Consider the following 21101-nt stretch of genomic DNA (forward strand, 5'->3'; position numbering starts at 1 on the left):
CCCTCTTAGACCAAACCCCAGGCGGCACTCTAATGAATTCCCAGCCCCAGAGGGTAACCAAAGCCAACCTATCTTCAGATACCCCAGCAGGGCCTGGGTCTCAGTCTGGCTCCCCTGAATGTCTCCACCCTCTCCAGAGCGTGTTTTCCTTTTGATTCTTGCAGCAGTTAGTCAGCTCTTCTGCGTTCCCGTCCTGGCCTCGTCTCTGACCCGCCCTCCAGTGTTAGCTGAGAAACGGCTGATCCCGAGCCCTTCATTCCCTTCCTGCTTGTTTCTCCTGACAGCCTCCTTGTAAACTAAACCAATATATATTCATACAGCAAGGCGCCGATCACCAGGTCGACGTACAGTATTCATCAGGTACTACCAAGCAGTTCCAAATCTCTTCTAGATGCTCCCACCAGCGAAGCTCATAGACAGACCAAATCATCTGCCCCAGAGCATGTCTAGACCCAGTTAAAATGGTGGTGGCCACTGCGCCTTGTCTACACTAGAGCTCCAATGGTGGGAAGCTTCTGTCTAGCCAGACCAGGCCCTGGAGTCAATGCTTATTGCTCAGGGCTGGGCACATGCAGGAGGAAGAGACCTACCTGGCTGCAGCTGATCTGCAGATACAGCGGGCAACAGTCTTCGGGGCTCTGTCAATCCAGCGCCTTCCATCAGCATTAAATTCACCTTTGCAAGAATACGCTCGCTTTCAGCTCTCTGGGACACTGCATCCCCACCTCCTTCCCCTCAGTCATCAAATTTCCAGGGCTGCTCCCATCGGCGAAAGCCTAGCTAATAAGCAAGGGGGGCCGTCGGAGATCTAGACTGTGCACGAGACACAGAGCCAATAGAAACCGAATGTACACAGTCGGGTCCCACGCACAGAACAAGCGCTCCAGATAAATCCATAAGGCCATCACTTTGTCCTCCTGGAGATCCCCTCCAGCTAGCCTCCATCATAATGCCCTGCCAATCAGGCAGCACTAGGAGGATGGCAAACTGTGATGTTAGAATTTCCACGCAACGCCTGCTCCTTTCAGAGTTGCCTCGTCCTCCCTGTTCTCTACCTATTTCAACCATCTGTTGCATCCTGTCAAAAACAAGATGGTTTTGGCATTTCCCCTCCTCACACTGGCCAGCACAATGGGGCCCTGGTCATGGATTGGGGCCCCTAGGCACTATTCCAATAAATAAAGATAAATTGCAAGGCATGGGAGGGGCAATGCAGGGAGAGGAGATTTATGCTCAATAGGAGAAACTTGCATCCATGTCTGAGACGGTGGAAGAGTCTCCTGGGGAAAGAGTGAAAGCCCTTTTCCTGGGGACATTTAAAATCAGACTGGACATGCCCTGGAGAATACGCAGAGCAATCCTCTAGGGGGCATGGAATGGATGGAAGCTAACAGCCTGTCTCTCTCTAACATCTATATCTCTGTGGCACTGAACATAAGAACGGCCATACTGGGTCAGATCAATGGTCCATCTAGCCCAGTGTCCTGTCTTCCAACCGTGGTCAGTGCCGGGTGCCCCAGAGGGAATGAACAGAACAGGTCATCATCAAGTGATCCATCCCTGTCGCCCATTCCCAGCTTCTGGCAAACAGAGGCTAGGGACACCATCCCTGCTCATCCTGGCTAATAGCCATAGATGGATCTATCAGGACTAGAGGTGACTGGAGCAGGAAGACTCAAATACATCAGATTAAGGCCCCAGTTTTACCAACACAGCTGTGTCAATTGGGGGGGGGGGGATTTTTTTTGCTGACATAGCTGAGCCAAAGCCCTAGTGTCTAAGAGGGCTTATGCCTGGGCTGTAACTGTACAACATATGAATTCTGGTTGTTGGCGTGAACAGGGCCGGTGCTACCATTTAGGCAAACTTGGCGGTTGCCTAGGGCGCCAAGATTTGGGGGCGCCAAAAAGCGGTGGCCCCAATTTTTTTTTTTACAGCGTTCCTATGCCCCCTCCCCGAGCGCGCTGTCGCTGCTCCCACCTCCCAGGCTTGCGGCGCCAATCAGCTGTTTGGCGCCGCAAGCCTGGGAGGAGAGGAGAATTAGAGCGGCGGCGGCGTGCTCAGGGAGGAGGCGGAGCAGAGGTGAGCTGGGGTGGAGAGCTGCCGCACGGCTCCCAGGAGGGAGCTGTTGAGGGGGGGCACGCCTCAGGGCAGAGGGGGTGGCGGAGAGCTGCAGCTGGGCGGGGCGGGGGGCACAAGCTGGAAGTTTCACCTAGGGCGCAAAATTTCCTTGCACCGGCCCTGGGTGTGAAGGTGTCTTGTGAAAATTTGCTGTGTCATGAGGGCCAATGTTCATGTGGATCATTGCTGACAGGTCCCGTAGCACATATGCACTAGGCAGATACAAGAAGAAGGTGCTTAGGACTTAATCCCATTCAGGTAGGAACATCTGCAACACGGGGTGAGCCGCATCCTTAGAAAACCAGCTTTTAGGTGACTGCGGTAGGGAGTGGGGGGGGGACGCCTTAGAGGAGAACAATAGAGACCAGCTGACCAGGAGGGGTTTAAAATGATGAAACCCACAGGAACGGGGGCCAGCCAGGAAGAGGAAGTGTGGGGCAGGCGAGAGCAAGGTTACAGAAGCTAGATAAGGAGCACCTGGGGGGGAGGGGGAGGAAGGGAGCTGGAAGAGCCATTAGAATGCAACAGTCTGCATGAGAAGGGGACCTCCCTCCTGCCTGAGGCTAAATGGATCCCCAAGGACTCCCAAGGGAAGGGGGAGATGGAGAGGGAGGGATACTCGGGGGTTGGATGTTTATTGCTGTGTATGGTCTCTACGCTCCTGTGCGTTACATGATTAAGTATAAAAGAGCATAAAGGTGTTACACTGTGCGAAGTGTGTGTACACATGTACTGCTCCACAACTGCTGTGTGCCCCTGAGAGACAACAGTAAACCAGAAGCTTCCCGCCTTTGGGGTGGAGTTCTTGGGTGGAGTTAAGTAACTGGGGGATCTTGGGGGGGGGGGTCAGTGCTGGTCCTGGGGCCTTGGGCAGGTGGGCTGAGGAGCCCACTTCGGAGACGGGTAACAGACCGGGTCAGTGCCCAGGAAATGTGCCCGAGAGGCCAAGGGCAGAACCAGTGCTACAGCCTGCTGAGACTTGGAAAACTCAACACACGCCCGGGGGCTCCAGAGCACTGAGGTTGGGTCCTGCACAGCCTTCCCAGTGGGTGGCCAGGACAGGGCGCTCACGAGGGTCCGACACACCCTGGGCAGCCTTTTATACCTGGGGTGGGGGCGCTGCTACGTTAGCTGTGCAGGCATGTTAAAGTAACACTGCGGCCGTGTGGACAAGGCCCAACCCTAGCTCTGGTCACCACTGTTGCCCCTGCTCCGGAAAGCCTGACCCCAAAGGCTCAACCAAGTGGGTGTGGAGCGTTACCGCTGAGCTGTGGGAGGGGAGAACTCGGCTTGGGCTCCCCTTTGCGCTCCCTCACTGGGCTAAGCCTGCCGCCCCAGCTACCGCCCTGCCTGGGGCAGAGAAAGCATCTGGACGACTCTGCACAGCCCACGGACAGCCACGGGAGGCTTCCCTACGGTAGAACAGCTCCCAGGTCTGCTCTGACCTGCACTGGGCCTGGGACAGGCCCCCATCCTTTCCTCCTGGGCGCCACCTTCTGCGCCAGGTCTCACAAGAGGCACAGCATCCGGCCCACACTACACAGGGGTAAGGCGGCCAGAGGTGGTGCAAGGCCATGGAGAATCGGGCCCACTTGTGCCCTGGCTGTCGTGAGTCGGGGTTCTCAGCTCTCCTGACCTACCCATGCTATGCAGGTGCTAGGTAATGGTGGGGGAGGCGCATACCTGCGGCTCTCTGCTATTATAACCCCCCCGGGATCACCTCCTCGTGCACAAGGTGCTTAGGCCGTTCTCCTGGCTGCTGGGATCACCGTACAGCCAGGCAGCAAAGCAGAACACCGCAGGGGTACAAATAAATAAGAGGAAGCCAGACAGTCCTGCTGCTAAATTATTCAGGTGCAAACCTGCAGCGTAGGCTACAAAGCAAAGCATCCAAGCCAGGCGCCCCGGGGCTAGGACGCGCTGGGAATGTCACTCAAGGTTTCCGGAGGGGTGGAATATGAGAAGGAGATGCCTGGGCAAGGCACTTAAGTGGAGAGGGTAAATCGTGAGCGGATCAGGACTGGGAAATATGCCCTAGCCGCTGGTCTCTCAGTCCAGCGAGCCAAGCCACCCCCGTTCCTGCAGTGCTCATCAGCGGATTCTCCAAGAGCTGTAGAAACTCCCACACATAGCCCACGAGCGGCGGATGAAGAGGGACGCGTGGCCCAACGGGCTTCCGTCTGGTAACACATGCAGATGCAGAAGAAAGGCCTTAGCACGCCGTGACTGAAGCAGGGCTGGCTGGCTGAACTGGTCACAGGAGGGATGCACACTTAGTTCCTATCGCTCAGATCGTCAGAGGGAATTTGTCTAGTGGTTACAGCCCAGGACAGGAATCGAGACACCCAGCTTCTATGCCTGGCTCACTGAGTGACCCTGGGAATACAGCCACATAGTCCGGGAGTCCCTAAACCTCCAACTGTTGTTTCACCTTATTGTGCCTCAGTTTCCCCCACTGTAACATGGGGACAATAACACCAACCGCCGAGTGGCATTGTGAAGATTAATCCATTTGCTTCTGCAAAGCGCGCTGAGATCTTTAAAGGTCTTTCGGCTCCCATGGATTCCAATGGAAGTTAGGAGGTGCTGGGCCTGGCGTACTGCAGTGCGGGGAGCATATGAGAATGTAGATAGCCCCTTGGCTGGAAGGGGCTAGAGGAGGAGCTAAGGTCATTAACGGGATATTAGCTGGAAGGGCCAATGTCCTGGGACCAGAGCCAGGGGCTCCCTCCGACTCCTGGGCAGCACCGTGGGCTCTCAGCAGTTAATAAAGAAGGCAAAATGATATTTTCCATTTGGTCGCATGAGTTCTATTAATTAATTGAGGGGGAAAGGCTAAGCCGATTAACCCTCCAAGGAATTACAGAAATCCCCTCCTGCCCCGGGGGTCCCCTCCCACCTGCTCCCTAGAACCCCATGGCTCTTGGGGCCTGGCCCAACTTGGGCCAGGGGGAGGAGAACAAACAGGGAAGATTGTTACGAAGGAGGCCGAGATCCCAGCGTAACTCACGGTGTGCGTTGCTTTGGGGAGTTACAGACTCATGGATGCTATTGTGACCGTCTGTACCCCTACATTCCCCCCTTCGATAAACCTTGGGCAAAGTAGGTCTGGTGAGGTATTATTTGAAAACTCGTGATCGGCTCATTGTTATTGTGTGGCAACCGAGTGTTGTATGTAAAAGTTAGAAGATTCCACTGTCAGCTATTACTGAGGCATGACCCAACCCGTTCTGGAGATCAGTCACAAACCGGTGCCCCAGAGGCAAAAGGCTGGCGAATGCCTCAGGCAGGCGTCAACGAGATCAAATGGACCGTCGCCTGATTACGTGGCCACTCTTCAGCAGGAGAGAGGGTGTGAGCAAAAGTCTGTATTTGGCCAAAGAAACAGCTTGAGGTTCCTGTCCACACAGACTGTCTCCCCAACCTCAGCTGTAGGTGTTTCTTGTGCAAGAGAAAGGACTACAAGAGAAAGAGCGCCGATATCCCAACTTCTCCCCCTTTCCCTCTGCCCATGGCATCAACAACACCTGAAGAACAAAGGAGCAACATGGGTCTGTGGAGAGACCCTGATCGAAAGTGGGAAGAAGTGGTGAGAGAGACTTAGCTGTGAATTCACTGAAAAGATCAAAAGCAACTAAGAAGTTATTTCTTTGTAACCAGTTCTGACTTTTATCACTTAAAATCTCTCGTCCTGTCGTTAATACGTTTGTTTTAGTGTTTTATCTAGACCAGTGTGTTTGGATTAGAGTGCTTGGGGAACTCCCTTTGCGATAACAGGATTTGTGCATAGCATTTTCCATTAATAAAATGATGGCTTTTAGCTGAGCTGGGATTGTCCAGGCGGTGCTGGGCAGTAGAAGACATACATTTCTGGGGGAACGTCTGGGAGTTTGCTGGTGTAATTCATGAGGGGCTGGGCAGAGCACTCATACAGTGTAACTTGCATGCTGGAGGCTGGGTGTGAGCAGACCAGGAGTGGTGGCTCTCCCAGCGGAGCAGTGTAAAAGGCACCCCAGGTTGGAGAATTGCAATGGGGATAGGCCGTCCAGCCACAGAATCAGCAGCCACATTTGCAACAGGGAAATAGATAATTAAGCTGACGGGGGTTTACATGGAACATTCGCCCCAGAGAAGAGGCCTGTGTCTGTCAGAGCGCTGGCTGGCATGGGCTCAAAGAAGGGACAGAAGGGACAGAAGGTGGAATGAGCAGAGCTGAAAGTCAGTCTCCACCCTGAATCGATGGGTTGGAAGCAGCCACAACCCGGATCCTTAGCTGCATTGCCAGTGGCATTAGCTCTCTCCACCCAGCTGGACAGGCTGGCTGCGTATGTGACGGTGTCAGGGCCCCCACGGCAAAGCCCTCGAGTGCACAGGTACTGCTTGGGGGCCACGCCATACGGTCCCTGCTGGACTTTCTAGCCCAAGAACGATGCACAGGAGACGTTCCAGAGATTTTATTTTGGTCTCTTTATTCCAGGCCCCGCTCCCCCACCGAGCTCTTGCAGAGGAGACTGAACATGTTAGAATGATACACACTGCATTGGGGTGCAGGCTACAGCCTACCAAACCCTCCCAGAGCTGGGATAGAACCCAGGAGTCCTGGTTCCCAGCCCTTCCCCCACTCCAATCCACTAGGCCCCAGTCTCTGCCCAGAACTGGGAACAGAACCCAAAAGTCCCAGCTCTCAGTTTCCTCCCCTGCTCTAACCACTACCCAAAAACTCTTCTCCCAGAACCAAGGAACAGGCCCGAGAGTCCTGACTCCCGACCCTCCCTCCCCACCTTAGTCACCCCTCCCCTTTAGCTCCCTGGCGCTCCACGGGGTGGTGATCGTTTCAAACCAGCTACGGGGCTGCAGCAGTAACATGTGCCGCCCTCGTGGGGGAAGACGGGTTCTAGGATTGCCAAAGAATAGATCTCTACGGAACTAGGAGAACATGCTATTAGTGAGACCTCACATGCAACAGTTTCCACAGCAGCGCCAGGATGGACCGTCCCAGGCCACCCACCCGTGTGCACCCACAGCTCCAACAGGGCGAGAGGAAAGGTTCTAGCTAACTAGCGGGCGTTGCGTGCCGAGGGCTCTTCAGATGGCTTTGGCCATGATGAGCATGCTCATGAAGAAGACCATAATAAAGAAGATCCACATGAAGATGCGATCCATGACCTTGGCCACTTTCTTCCACTCACCGCTCCGTTTCTGAGCCGCCTTTTGGTCCCGGAAGCAGTTGGCGATGTACTCGACGTTCCTCATCAGGCTGTTGTGGTGGCAAAGGCACGGGCTCTTCCCACAGACTTGGTGCTGCTGCCCCTCCCGGCCGCACTCTAGGTTCGTACGTGTCCCGGTCTCTTTCCAGTCCTGCTGGCCAGAGGGACTGCTGAATTTCTGCGGCAGCAACTCCTGCTGCGGAGACTTCTCCCGGCACGTCGCGTCCGAGTCCTCCTCCGTTGTCTGGGCTTTCTGCTCCTCCTTGGCGGCCCTGCCGCTCACCACCTGGACCGTGGGCAGGTGGCCCAGTTGCCGTTTGGGACTTTTGCAGCTCTCCCCCACCTCGTAGACAAAGAATAGCCGGGCCATGTACTGCAGGATGAACTTCTTGGCCCACTTGGGCACGGGCTTGGCTCCTGGGCCGCAGTGGTGAATGTTCATGATGAATATGGTCAGCGCGGTGGAGGCCGTGATCATGGTCATGGTGGCGATGTAATACTTCCCTAGAAGACAAGAAGGAGGGACCCGTGGTGACTGACCCAGGAAGTGGCGGACTCGTGGCTGCAGGCCCAGCCACTGCTGCTCACCTAGGGGAATGGGACGCGGGGACCTTCAACACCAAAACACAAGCCCCTAACACATAAGCTAAAGAACAACTTCTCTAGCTATGAAGAAGCAGCAGGTTGTTATAGTCCCAGGAACGGCCTCTGTCCTCCAGAGGAGTCCCTTCCACCAGCAGCAGACAAGAGGCTGGTGTAGGACCCTCTAGGCCATCGGAGAACCCCTTGCACAGGGATGGTCCTTCAGCGGCTGGGAACATCAGCTTTAGATCCAGACTCTGGTGTCAGTGTGGTGCAAAGCAACCACGCTGCACCTCAGGATCTGGCCTTCAGCCTTCAGACTTGGCTTGATTTTTTTTTTTACGGTGTTCCTGAAATCTACAGAATACAGCCAAGCTTTAGCCAAGATCTCCCATGTGCAGCCCACCTAAACCAACCCCGACTGAAGCCTGTCCAACAGGGCCGGTGCAAGGAAGTTTCACACCCTAGGCAAAACTTCCACCTTGCGCCCCCGCCCACCAGCCCTGCGGCAGCTCCCTGCCCCCCCTCCGCCCTGAGGCCCCCCCCCGCAGCAGCTCCCCCCCTGCCCTGAGGTCCCCCCCACAGCAGCTCCCCCCCCTGCCCTGAGGCGCCCCCCTCAACGGCACCTCCCCACCCCAGCTCACCTCTGCTCCGCCTCCTCCCAGCCCCCGCTCTAATTCTCCTCCCAGGCTTGCAGCGCCAAACAGCTGATTGGCGCTGCAAGCCTGGGAGGCAGGAGAAGTGGAGCGGCGACCGTGCGCTTGGAGAGGAACGCCGTAAAAAAAATTGGGGGCACCGCTTTTTGGCGGCCCCAAATCTTGGCACCCTAGGCAACCGCCTAGTTCGCCTTAATGGTAGCACCGGCCCTGCAGTCCAACTTAACGGGGGCTGCCTATCTGTCTCAAACACCAACCTCTCCTTAAATCTGCAGTTGTCTAGGTCATCCCAATTCAGGATGCACATGCCGGCAGCAAGAGTTTAGAACCTTAAACCCATGTCAAACATTTTGGAGATCAAGATTTAAAAAAAACAAAAACACAAAAAAAATCAGATAGAAAAGTCACTGCAGAATTTGTAAGGTCACAAGCATTTCAAAAGGGTAATTTCAGCCTGAACTGCAATAACCTTAACAAAAGCTCTGTGCAAAAAATAAATAATAGCGCCCAAAACATCAGACCATCTTGAAAAATGTTATTTTAGATTTTAAAAAATTGTCCACTTTCAAGTAGGCTCAAACATATGAGCCTCAAACTAGGGTTGAGTCTTTGATCTCAATGAGATCTATCAAACAAGCTAAGTTTGAAGCTTCTAATTTCATTTAGTTTTAATGTAGGTATTCTGAGCACAAGATTTCTAAATGAAACACAGGGGTGAAAAGGGGACCACCCCCTCTCCACTTGCTCAAATAAAACCCTGAAAAAAACAACCCTGAACAGATTTGGCTCACAAGTTCAAAACAAAAAATGTATCTTTGGGGGTGAGACCAAGCATGGAAAAGTTACTCTGGAAAGGTGCGTGTTTGGTTAGATTCATAGACTCCAAGGCCAGAAGGGACCATTGAGATGATCCAATCTGATCTGCGGAACACAGGCCAGAGACTTCACTCAATTTCTGTATCTAGCCCGTAACTTGATTGAGCTACAACCCATCTGCTAGAGAGACGTCTAGTCTGGTCTTTAAGATGGCAAGTGAAGGAGAGTGCCCCAGGTCCCTAGGTAAGGCAAGAAAGGGGAGTTAGAACGGAAGCTGGGATTCCATCATGGCTGCAGCGTGCCGCTTGCAGCCAGTTATAGCGAAGAGGCTGAGGACCGGAATGGACCTAGAGCTGATCCTTGCATCTTGGGGCTGAAGCACATGAACGGTGACCTGGTTTAAAGCGTACCTGTTCTGCGTCGCATGCTGCACCTGCAGAGTGGACAGAGGGCTTCCACAGTTGCCCATCCAGCTGCAGGCAGAGGCCGATACTCACCGATCAGCGGCACGTTCTCGGAGGGCGGCATGCTCTCTGCCACCAGCAGCTGGAAGACGGTGAGTGCCAGCAGGACCGTCACCCCCAAGGAGACCTTCTCCCCGGAGTCGGCTGGGAGGTAGAAGCCCAGCGGGGCCAGGAAGGAGATCATGATGCAGGGCAGGAGCAGGTTGAAGATGTAGAAGGAGGCGCGTCGCTTGAGGAGCAGCGTGTAGGTGATGTCAGGGTAGGGCTCCGAGCAGCAGCCGTAGATGATGACGTTCCTCTTGGCCGGCATGCCCAGCACCTCCCACTCCACGTTGTCCACGAAGTCCGTCAGGTCGCCCGTGTCCAGCCCATTCAGGAGGTCGATCTGGTTGCCGTTGTAGGTCCACGAGCCGAAGGTCAGTCGGCACTGCTGCCCGTCGAAGGGGAAATAGGAGACGTCCACCTTGCAGGAGCTCTTGGTGATGGCAGGGGAGTCCCACATCACCTGCCCATCGTAGCGGATCACCACGTTGGTCTCCATGGATCCCGTGAACTGGTCGTCGGCGCTGGAGGAACAGGGAACATAGATCGGGGGAACGGGGGGGAGGAGGAGTCCTTACATACATGAGACAAGACTGCACGGCCCCGGCTAACCTAACCCCTCCCCCACTCTGCTGGGCTTGTTCCTGTAGGGCTGCTCACGAATGTGAAACGTAGCTCGCTGGGTTGGTCCGGTAGGGTCCCTCGTGAGCACTCGGTGGCCAACACAAGTGTGTTTCCATAGGGTCGCTTGGTCACTCGCTGGCTTGGTGTTATTAGAGGGTCACTCAGGAGCAGGGGCCTGTGGGCCTTGATTTTGTTTTTAAACAAATGAGTCATGACACTTTTGCTCTGCGGAGCCCCTCCCCCCAATAAAAGTCACCTGGACTCTGCAAACAGATACAAGAAAAAGCCAGGTCCAGTTCTGGGCTTCCCAGTCAGCGGTGCCCAGTCTTTCAACAGCCACACGCCTGCCTTCGGACCGCTTCCCTCCTGTCCTCCCACTCCGGGGCTAAAGCTCAGCGTGGGATGCCACGCACTGCGCTCAGCTGCTCTGCACGGCAGGTGTGGGCTTTACCTGCCTGTGCGCGCGCCCACTGAGCCGTACCCAGGCACTCAGCGAGCCTATCCCGCTCGCCCGGCTGCTCCCAGCGCCACACTGGGGAAGGTGCAGGATGAGAGCAAAGCAGATGAGGCCAGCGAGCAGCAGAACGTGCCAGGAAGGTCTTTGCCCGCTACATCTGCGCAGCCTTTGAGAGGGCCACGGCCCAAGGCAGAGGCTGTTGTGCTCACCGTGCCACGGGGTGCCCGTAACAACGGGTGCAATTACACGGTCTCCGCACGGCCCCAGGATGTCTACACTCTGCAGCCTGTTAACCTGTGCACGGGAACCCCTCTTCCGGATAGAACCTGTGAGCCTGTCGCCCTCTGGGGGCTGCAGCCTGTAAAAAGACACTTCAGTAACCTCCCCTCCAGCTAACAGAGAGCCACCGCTGGCTCAGGGGGCAGGGGCCTGTGCTTATGGAGCTGGAGGGTCCCTGGTTCTATCCCCCTGCCAGGCCGCAGGAGCCCTATCTCCAAAAGCAGTGCAGTTCACTACCACGCTGACATACTTGTTATACAGGACTATGTCAGGTCTCCATACGTAACTACTAGGTATGCGGATGGTGTCGATCCCATCGTAATCGTCCTTATCCCAGGTCAGGTAGGCGTCCACCCACACCTGCCGGATCCACAGATAGGCAGTCAGGACCTGGTTCCTCTCGTCCTGGAACAAGGAGAGGTGTGTGTGAAATGCAGCCACCTCTGGGGAGGGAGGAAAAAGATGGAAGCTGAGTAACAGCAGAAGGTTTGACACTAACACCTAGTGTATAGGACAGTGCATTTGCCATACACTTAACAGCATGAAGCCACCCTCACAAGGGACTCGGACCCTGGCCTTGCCAACGGTGACGGGTGAGAATGCCAGGGTAATCCATGGGACTGTGCTGGATTGGGGCTTGGAGTCAGACTATGTTCGAAAACCTACAACATCAGGGGATCACAGGTCAGTTCCTCTTTGGGCTGGATGGGACCCTGATGCCATTGCAGCCACGTTACTAATTCCTGTTAGCCCTCACTTTGGGGTTAGGACACTGTTGCTGGGCTAGTGGGGAGGGTCTTTGCATCCCTGTGTTGGAGCAGATCCTGGGCCAAGGGGTGCACTTGGAGCCTAGCTGCAAAACACCCAGTGACTATTCGGAAGAACCTTCTCAGCCCTCATCTGGATTGTTTGTCCTGCAACCCTCAGCGCGAGGGCTCCGTCTCCCAGCCGGTGACATGTCTCGCGTGGCTTGCGCGGGTAAGGAATGCATTTCCCAGACGTACCATGTCGATGATCTGGGACAGGGTGATCTGCAGGGTCACGTTCAGCGCCCGGTCCGTGTCCTCCACCGGCCGCAAAGCATTGGAGTAGTTGGCAAACAAGTCATGGAGCAGCTTGTAGGCGAATTTTCCCTGAGCCCCCGAGCAGCCTAAATCAATAGATAAAAAAAGACACATGGCAAAGCTGGAGGGGAAAGGGGAAGCAAAGGGCAGCGGAGCTGCGTAGAACCCATGCAAACCCCTGAGCTAACTGCACCAGCTGAGAACACGCGGAGCTACTGCCAACGAGGGGATATCTGTGCGGCAGAGCAGTGATCGCTGTGAACCTAAGAGCATTGCTGGGCCTGAGGCAAGGGGCTCGCGGGTAACCGGTAGTGAGTTTCAGCTAGCTTGACCAGTTCAGTGCCCCCCAACTCGCTTATAGCCATCTGTATACAACAGGTTTTTTCATTGGAAAACCAACACCGCACTGGTCATGACTAGTCCGGCGTGGTCTACGTACGGTGAACACCCAGAGGACTGTACAAATGTGAAGGAAATATGGGACTATGATGTATTTGAACTAGACAAGTCTAGGGAGAGGGGAAACAGGGTTTTCCAGACAAAGGAAAAGCTGATGGCTCCTTCCAGGTGCAATCACAGACCATTGGCAATCACAAGTGAGGCCAGTCGTTGGCATAACAGAGGCTGCAGGGACAGACGAGTTTGCTTTGTAGAAAGCACCAGCAGGGAAGAAACTGCCCTGGAATCTTCTCCATCAGATGCCCTGGCACCGTTCCTCACGGCAAGGGCAAGGAACTTTGAGACGGGAACATTTCAGAAGTTCACGGGACTACACAAGAGAGGGGCACAGAACCCCGAGGGATCTTTCACCTAAGACGACAAAGGAACTGAGCACTTTGGACTTCGTTGAAGATCCTGACCAAGGAGTGGCCCAGCCACCTCACTGGAAGCTGTGGTAGCTTCTTACCTCGAAGCCAGACTGTAGTTTTGTTAAGTCTTAGTCACTAGCAAGTGTAGTGATTATTAACTCCAGTCAAAGCAATGAGCCACCAGGCTTTTGTCTTTTTGAAGGATCCGGGAGAAGGCTGGACATTTCAGGGCAGACGGTCTGGGGGAGATTCAGGCCTAGGAGGGTGTTGGGGCCACACGGCTAGTAGTAACCAAGGCTGGTGGAGACCAGAGTGTGGCTGGGTGGACAAGAAGGCTGCTGCAGTCCGAGTTGCTGAATCAGGACTGTTCATCACACAGTGCGTGTTTGTCTCCTGGCAGAGAGCGGCCAGACGGGGCGTTACAGCAGCAGAGCACGCTAAGGTACTCAGGGTCACAGGGCAGGCGGTGACACGGCCTCTCACTGGTCTGGATTGTAGCCCACAACATTACAATCCCTGAGACTAGAGGAGAGAAAGTGTGTACCAACACCGCAGAAAGTAGAACGGAGTGATCTGGTCAATGACCATCGTGTCGATCTAGCTTCTATCCATAGGCGCCAACTCCGTGGGTGCGCCGGGGCTGGAGCACCCACAGAAAAAAAATTGTGGGTGCTTAGCACCCACTGGCAGCCCCGCCGATCAGCTCCTCCCCCTCCCTGCTGTGATCAGCTGTTCAGCAGCATGCAGGAGGCACTGGGGGAGAAGGGGGAGGAGCAGGGCAGGAAGTGGAGTGGGGGTGGGCCCTGGGGCGGAGCAGGGGTCGACCATCCCCCAGGAACTGGGGAAGTTGGCACCTTCGCCTCTATCCCTAGTAAAATAATGGAAATCTTACCAAGAGAAGACATCAATAACTGGCCAGAAGAGAACAGGCCCGGGAGCAAAAAGAACACGGAGGATTAATCCTGTCAGACACACAAATGCTTCAGAGAAAATGACTGGATTTAAGGAGCATGGTAGAGATAATGAGCAATATTCCTCGGCTGGCATAGCGATGTTGAAGTCCTTGGAGCTGCAGATACCTACCCCAGCCCAATGTACCAGCAAAGCACTCGACACAAAGTACTTTCAAAAGCCAAATTCGTTTCCATGTATTTTTTAAACAGACAAGAACGCTGTCAGGCGCACTAAAAACGGGCTAAGGGACCCTAGATGCTACATGGCAAAGTACCATGTTGTGGGGAGGTCTGGCACCAGGACTGGCTCTACGTTTGATCTTATTTAATGAGCTGCATGCTAAAGACAGACACCAATCCTGGTAAGTTGGTAGGAGTTGCCAGCAGCAGCGATGACAAAGAAGTGAAACAGGAATATCTGAAAGCAGGGCAGAAAATAGGAGGTTCAGCTCGAAGAACCGCAGCTCGCAGGTACACCCCACAATCGAATGGCACCAGTTGGGAAGCAGGAGGTCGGAGCGACCCCCAGGGGAAAGAGTTTCTGCCGTTGCATCATGTGACCCTTCCATACTGTCTGTTGTTCTCAGGCTCCTGGCCTTGCTTGGTTAAAGTCCAGGAGCCGCATTATGAAACAGCGGTGAACCCAGGTATTCACAGCCCTGGACTGGGGGCACACCGGCCAGTGTGAATACAGAGCCCAGACCAGCCAACCCAAAGGAACTGCCAGGCCCTAATGTGTTGTGCATGGGAACAGGATCATTTATCTAATGAAATCATGGCTCAGTTCTGCCTATCCTGTCCTCAACACATTGACCTGAGAGCCCCAACACCCCTGTGAGGCAGGGAAGTTCTAGGATTCCCCTTTTACAGATGGGAAACTGAGGCACAGATCAAGGCCAAGTGACTCACCCAGGGTCACACAGGAAGTCTGTGTCAGAGCAGGGAATGGAGCCTGGCTCTCCCAAGTCCTGGGCCGCCTGGAGGCGAAAGGCTGCAAACCCCATCACCTCCCTCACTGGGAGGTGGAGCAGGGCAGTTTACCCAGACTCAAGCCCATGTGACAACCCCCTTCTCCACTTTGCTGACTCAGAGCTGCCAGGGACTTGGGGGAGGCAGCCATTTGGATCCCTGACCTAGGGGATGGCGGGGGAATCATGCTTCTCCCACAGAAGAACTAGATCCCCTCTCCCGGGCAGGCGATGCCGTTTCAGCAGAAGACACACACACCAGGTTCACAGCAGTGACCTGGGAATGCTGGGGCCAGTGACCACGAATGGCCCGTGGCATTCGGACCCAGCAAGGCAGCCTGGAGCAGAAGCAGGCCAGGCTCAGGAGAAGCGAGCCCAGCTCCCCAGAGCTCTGATTCCTATGGCACAGAGGTGACAAAAAGCTGCTCCGGTAACGAGGGAGAAGTGCAGCCTCCCAGCAAACAGGGCCCCAGCCCTGCATGCCGGGAGCGAGAGGGGGATCGCTGGCCCAAGCACCCACTCTGCGGGCACCTTCCCGGCTTTCAGGCAGCCACGGCCCGCAGAACCTTGCTGCTGCCCTGAGCCTCCCACCGGACACGTGGGGGAGACCAGAGCCAGCGCCGCGTGCTGACCACCTGCTCTAACCAGCTTGCAGGGCTGAGGCCAGGTAGGGCTCTTGGACCCTTCTGCTTAGACCTAATCCCAACTTTCATTCCAGGGCAAGGCCGGCTCTGCTGCCGAAGGCCCACGGCTGGTCCTGGGAGCTCAGTTGCTTCAATAAGCTCTGTACAGTGCTTCTCACCTGTAGATCCCAATGCCCTCTGCAAAGGCAGGCAAAGCTCACTAGCCCCCGAGATAAGAGATACAGAGGCCTCCCTTTCCCATCGCTAGCAGCCCAACTCTGAATGGCAGTAGGGCAGCCACTTTGAAACAGACATGCACCCAATACATTACCTGCCAATTGAACCCAGGGATTCCAGAAACAATCCCGAGAGCGCTGTAGCCTTCGTTTTCTACGTGGATTTCAGAACACAAAATCAGTCTCCCTACAGTCCTTGGCAGTGGCCACACGGACATGCAGATTGGCAGCTATTTCGGGGGTTGATCAGACGGTTTTTGGTGCAGTCCTAGCTGTGCCTGTCACACGGAGCAGATGAATGCACATTTCCAAGCTGCCTTCAGCTTGGGTGTTAATTTTGGACTTCTCATTATTCATAGAATAGCAGGGATGGAAGGGACCTCAGGAGGTCATCTAGTCCCACCCCCTGCTCAAAGCAGGACCAATCCCCAAACAGATTTTTGCCCCAGATCCCTAAATGGCCCCCTCAAGGATTGAGCTCACAACCCTGGGTTTAGCAGGCCACTGCTCAAACCACTGAGCTGTCCCTCCCTCCCGGCGCCATTCTCAAGCTCTGTATTTGTCCCATTGGTTAAATAGACTCCAAAGATTAAATCCCAAGGCCCAGCAAGCATTAAATGCCCCCCATGCAAAACATTGCTTCTGCGCATTAGGCATCAGTCTAACAACTGAAGAACATGTACCCACTTCTCCCCTGCCCTGCCGCTTCCCCTTCCATTTAGTTCCCTCCCACCCCCAACTAAGCCCACCTAGAAAAGTGAGGAAACTAAATGCTGTTTGCTGCCATCGCATTGTTCCCTCTGCTTATGGGTCTACCCCCTCCCATCCCTCCATCTGTCTGGTTTATTTAGATTCTTAGTTCTCTGGGGCAGGGCCTGGCTCCTACTCCGTACAGAGCCTAGCACACCGGGGCCCCCATTCTTGGCTGGTCCCTAGGCACAACCGTCATAAACATGACACACTTGGCAGCTCTACTCCACTGCTGCATGACATGAGCTCGTTATTCCTGTCAACAGCACTGGACCCTACCGCGGCAGAGTGGGGCGACGCAGACAGTGCGGGGCGGCCGAGACGTCAGCGTGGCTTCCCACACGCATCGTCCCCTTGCCGTTGGGATTAATCCCATGTCCCGAGGGCACATTTACTGCAGACATGAGGCTGGGACGAGCTATTCCTGCTTTCCCCTTTGAGTAGAAACGGTCTCTCGACCCAGCAGAGATGCAGCCTCATTTAACAAAGACACTGTTGGGTCTTTTTCGGCTTATGCAAAAATATGAAGAAACCACACAGCCGGGGCCCCAGTAACCATGTTTGCTAATGCCCCCCCACACACACACACACCTCTGGCCCAGGAATGGCAGAAGGTCCCTAAAAGTCGGGGGGTCCCCGCACCGGTGCCTGAACCCTGGCCCCTTCTCCCCAAGGCCCCAGCATCTCACCAGCTCTTCCCCCCCCAGGACCCCAGCCCCTGCTTGTTCCTCTTGGCCCCCCCATCCCCATCGCTCAAGGATAGGAGATCAGGGCCCCCCTGTTCTAGCGCCCCGGTCTGGCCTCATTACCCACAGAGCACTGCTCTGCCTAGTTTCTGGTGGCCTCTAAGCTATAGAGCACGGTGAGCACCGCATTGAGAAGGCTCATCCTCTATTTAAAAGGATACGACCATATTTCTACACACTTCAGAAACATCTTACGTGAAGTGCCACATACAGGAGCTATTCGTCCTTCGTTCCTGAAAACTACACCCAAGGGGATGGCTGGTTGTGGGGGTGAACCCTCTGGCCCAGTGCTCAGGAGATCTGAGTTGAGTTCCCAGTTCTGCCACAGACTGAGCGTGAGACCGCACTCCCCACCTACACCATGGGAATAGCCACACTCCCTCTCCCCCACCCCTTTGATTGGAAGCACTGCCGGGCAGGGGCCGTGTCTAAGTCTGTGCACGTGCAGCACTGAGCACAATGCGGCCCTGATCTCGGTCAAGGCTCCTGCAAGGCAAACCCACTGAGAGGACAGCACGGCGGCCAGCAATCCACTACGAGCAGGCGCCTCCCCGGGACACAGTTAGTGACAGCCGCAAACCGGCACATTCCCAAGGCAACAAGATTTGCTCTTCAGACTGTGCGTGTCCCGTGCCCCTCCCACAAGGGGGTGAGTCTCCTCTGGCAGGCAGAGGGACGCTGGCAGAAGCATTACGCGAACCCCACTGTCAGTGGCATGGGGGGAATTTAAAGAAGGGAGCAACCCCTCCCCCTTCAGCAGATCGCTGGCCAAGAAGAGATCTTAGTGGGGGTGACACTGCACGCAAAGGAGCCCGATCCCAGCTAAGTCAATGGGAGGGAAGCTGAATGACAGTGCCCAGGGCAAGGTGAGAGGGTCTCACCCCAATTCTGAGGTCAGGGCACAATTCGGTGCCTCGTCCTTCTGCCTCTTGGCTTCAGCTCCCGCATGGAGGATGCTGTGCGGGGCTCTGGCCTTGCTTGTGTTTGAAAGTTTAATGACCAGGATCCCATTTCGCTAGCAGGCGCGACTATTGACATCTCGCAAGGTTCGCTTACAGATCAAGACGCACCCGTTCCAGTTACGAACGAGGCACCTTTCCAAAATGCAGGTGCTTTTCACACAGCCGATTGAATTGCAATTTAGCTGATTGCAATGGCGGGCTTGCAGAGGTAAGAGTCCTAAGGCATCCATTCAACAGAATACAGAGCCCAGAACAGCCAACCGAACACAGCATGAATACATAGCCCAGTACTGCCAGGCCTGACCGCATTGTGCATGGGACCAATGCATTAGGGCATGCATTTAATTAGATCATTTATCTAACGAAATCATGGCTCAGCCCCGCCTGCCCTGTCATCTCTTAACTGTTCTCGACACATTGGTCTGAGAGCCTGACCCCCCCCCCATGAGGCAGGGAAGTTCTAGGATTCCCTTTTACAGATGGGAAACTGAGGCAGAAAGCAAGGCCAAGTGACTCGCCAGGGTCACGCAAGGAAGTCTGTGGCAGAGCAGGGAATTAAGCCAGGGTCTCCCAAATCCTGGGCCGCCTGGAGGCGAAAGGCTGCAAACCCCATCACCTCCCTCACGGTCCATGTTCTCATCCTGCCCAGCAGCATGGGAAGGGAGCTGGCGTAGGGCAATTTACCCCGACTCAAGCCCATTTGAGGGGCTGCAGTTCCTGGCAAAACCAAGAGCGTAAAACTCACCAAATACTACACTGAGATGGTACATTGAATAAAACCAACCTCCTCAGGGAACGTGCAGCGCGGGGTTTGCTCAGAGGAGCGTAAGCTAGCTGTCGTTAGGATAGGGAGACACACCAAGATACATTTCCGAAACAGGTGGCAAGTTGCATGGACATTATTTACTTACGGAGCAGATGCCTCAGACTAGCCTCCCGGCCACCGAGCAGCTGCACTGTGCCAGCTTCCCAGCTGCTACTATTAAATGCCTGCAAGCAAGACAGAGCCAACCGCTGGGCAGCGAAAGCTGGATTGCCTAAAATGAGGGTGTTCTTCTCGGAGTGTTTACGAACAAACAAACAAGCTTCCGGATTCTCACCTGGCGACACACAGATCCCCAGGAAGCCCAGAGAGAGGAGGCAGGAATTCAGATCCATCCTTGCGTTCCCGCTGCTATCCAAAGTGTGCCTTGGAGAAGAACCCTTGGAACACTGAAGCACACAGGTGCAGGGCTCAGGGTGACATGTCAGACACTGGCTTCATTCGGGACACTGCAGGGAAAACCCGATCTGCCAAATTGTATCCCAAACAGGAACAAGGGAGCAGCTCAGCTGCTCGAGCCGTGAATGCAGAATCCTTGCATGTGCTGGCAGCCGGCTGCAAGCTCGGGGGGGGTCTGGCTGTAATGCCATCCTCTCTCCTCTTCAAGAACCACTGAGGTATTCTCATCGCCTGGTGGGGGGTTTGTACAAAGAGCTGTGGTTAGTTCGCCTAATGGCTGACGTCAACGCAGGAGGAAGCTCATTGCCTCTTGATGGAGATTTAGGGAAGCCAAGAGGTGCAGAGGAGCACATGGTTTGGACAGACACATCCTTTAGGGATGAATTTATAAAGAGGGAACTCTAGCCTAATAGAGAGGCTAGGAAAGAAGCCGGTAAAATCCAAGTGAAGAACACACACGAAAGAGTTCCAGTTAACTAGAACACAGGAAGTGAAGCAGCTGAAAGTTGTCAGAATGAACAAGTCTAAGTATGAAGACAGGTGAACTCGAGCGAGGGGAGAGGGGAGCTTGGCACCAGTGGATGCTCCGCACCCACTAATTTTTCCCCGTGCATGTTCCAGCCCCGGATCACTCGCGGAGTGGGCGCCTCTGCCGGACCACAGATGTTGCCAGATCAGGGAGTGCTGGATTAGAGAGGTTCAACCTGTACTTACATTTCAGTGTATCGTCTATAGAGCAGTATAAACGAGTCATTATAGGAAATTTTAGTTTGTACTGACTTCGCCAGTGCTTTTTATGTCGCCTGTTGTAAAACTAGGCAAATATCTAGATGCGTTGATGTACCCCCTGGAAGACCTCTGCATACACCCAGGGGTATGCGTACCCTGGTTGAGAACCACTGACATACCATGTGAGGGTTACCTGACGAAATTAATAGATAGCATGTTTAAAACAAAAGGAACTATTTCTTCACACAACGCACAGTCAACCTGTGGAACTCATTGCCAGAGGATGTTGTGAAGGCCAAAACTGTGACTGGGTTCAAAAAAGAATGATATAAATTCATGGAGAATAGGTCCATAAATTGGGTGTCCCTAAACTTCCAACTGGCAGAAGCTGGGACTGGACGCCGGGGATTGATCACTCGATGATTGCCATTCCCTCTGAAGCATTTGGCACTGGCAGGAGGCAGGATACTGGGCTAGATGGACCACTGGTCTGACCCAGTCTGGCCGTTCTTATGTTTTGTGCTATAATCGGTGAAAAAGAAACAGACAGGAAATCTTCAGCATAGAACAGTGGGTGGCGCTATAACACCTTTGCCTGATTTTGCAAACAGCCCATGCTGAAGAGAACTAATAGCAGCAGAGTTTTATTTAGCAAGGAAATAAAAACTCTTAACACCCTCACCAAGATCAATATCTGAACAGTCAGCTCTCACGCTCCCCCACTGCTGCACAGCATCATCATGGGCGGTTAAAGAGGAAGCGAGGCTGGTGGCTAAGACAGCAGCGAAGCC

The 21101-nt window shown here is 54.5% G+C and overlaps 1 protein-coding gene across 1 annotated transcript; it reads right to left on the minus strand.

The window, feature by feature from the left end:
* Window positions 1-6569: 6569 nt before the first annotated feature.
* Window positions 6570-19741, minus strand: CHRNA10 (cholinergic receptor nicotinic alpha 10 subunit). Its single transcript, XM_065581879.1, has 5 exons — window positions 19460-19741; window positions 12253-12398; window positions 11499-11653; window positions 9880-10412; window positions 6570-7832 (listed from the first exon to the last, which is right to left on the minus strand). Exons 1-5 carry the CDS (start codon window positions 19515-19517, stop codon window positions 7207-7209), a joined length of 1518 nt encoding a protein of 505 aa, XP_065437951.1. The 5' UTR covers window positions 19518-19741; the 3' UTR covers window positions 6570-7206.
* Window positions 19742-21101: the final 1360 nt, after the last annotated feature.

The sequence above is a fragment of the Chrysemys picta genome, chromosome 1, assembly GCF_011386835.1.
Source record: "Chrysemys picta bellii isolate R12L10 chromosome 1, ASM1138683v2, whole genome shotgun sequence".
Classification (NCBI taxonomy): domain Eukaryota; kingdom Metazoa; phylum Chordata; order Testudines; family Emydidae; genus Chrysemys; species Chrysemys picta.

What these genes read in the sequence shown, in the direction of transcription:
- CHRNA10 (XM_065581879.1), bottom strand. Translation starts at nt 19,517, where the DNA reads ATGGATCTGAATTCCTGCCTCCTCTCTCTGGGCTTCCTGGGGATCTGT. An exon ending in TGTCCCAGATCATCGACATG is followed by an intron (nt 11,654 to 12,252) that starts GTACGTCTGGGA and finishes TCCTTGTTCCAG; the next exon opens with GACGAGAGGAACCAGGTCCT. An exon ending in CGAGAACGTGCCGCTGATCG is followed by an intron (nt 7,833 to 9,879) that starts GTGAGTATCGGC and finishes CTTGTCTTCTAG; the next exon opens with GGAAGTATTACATCGCCACC.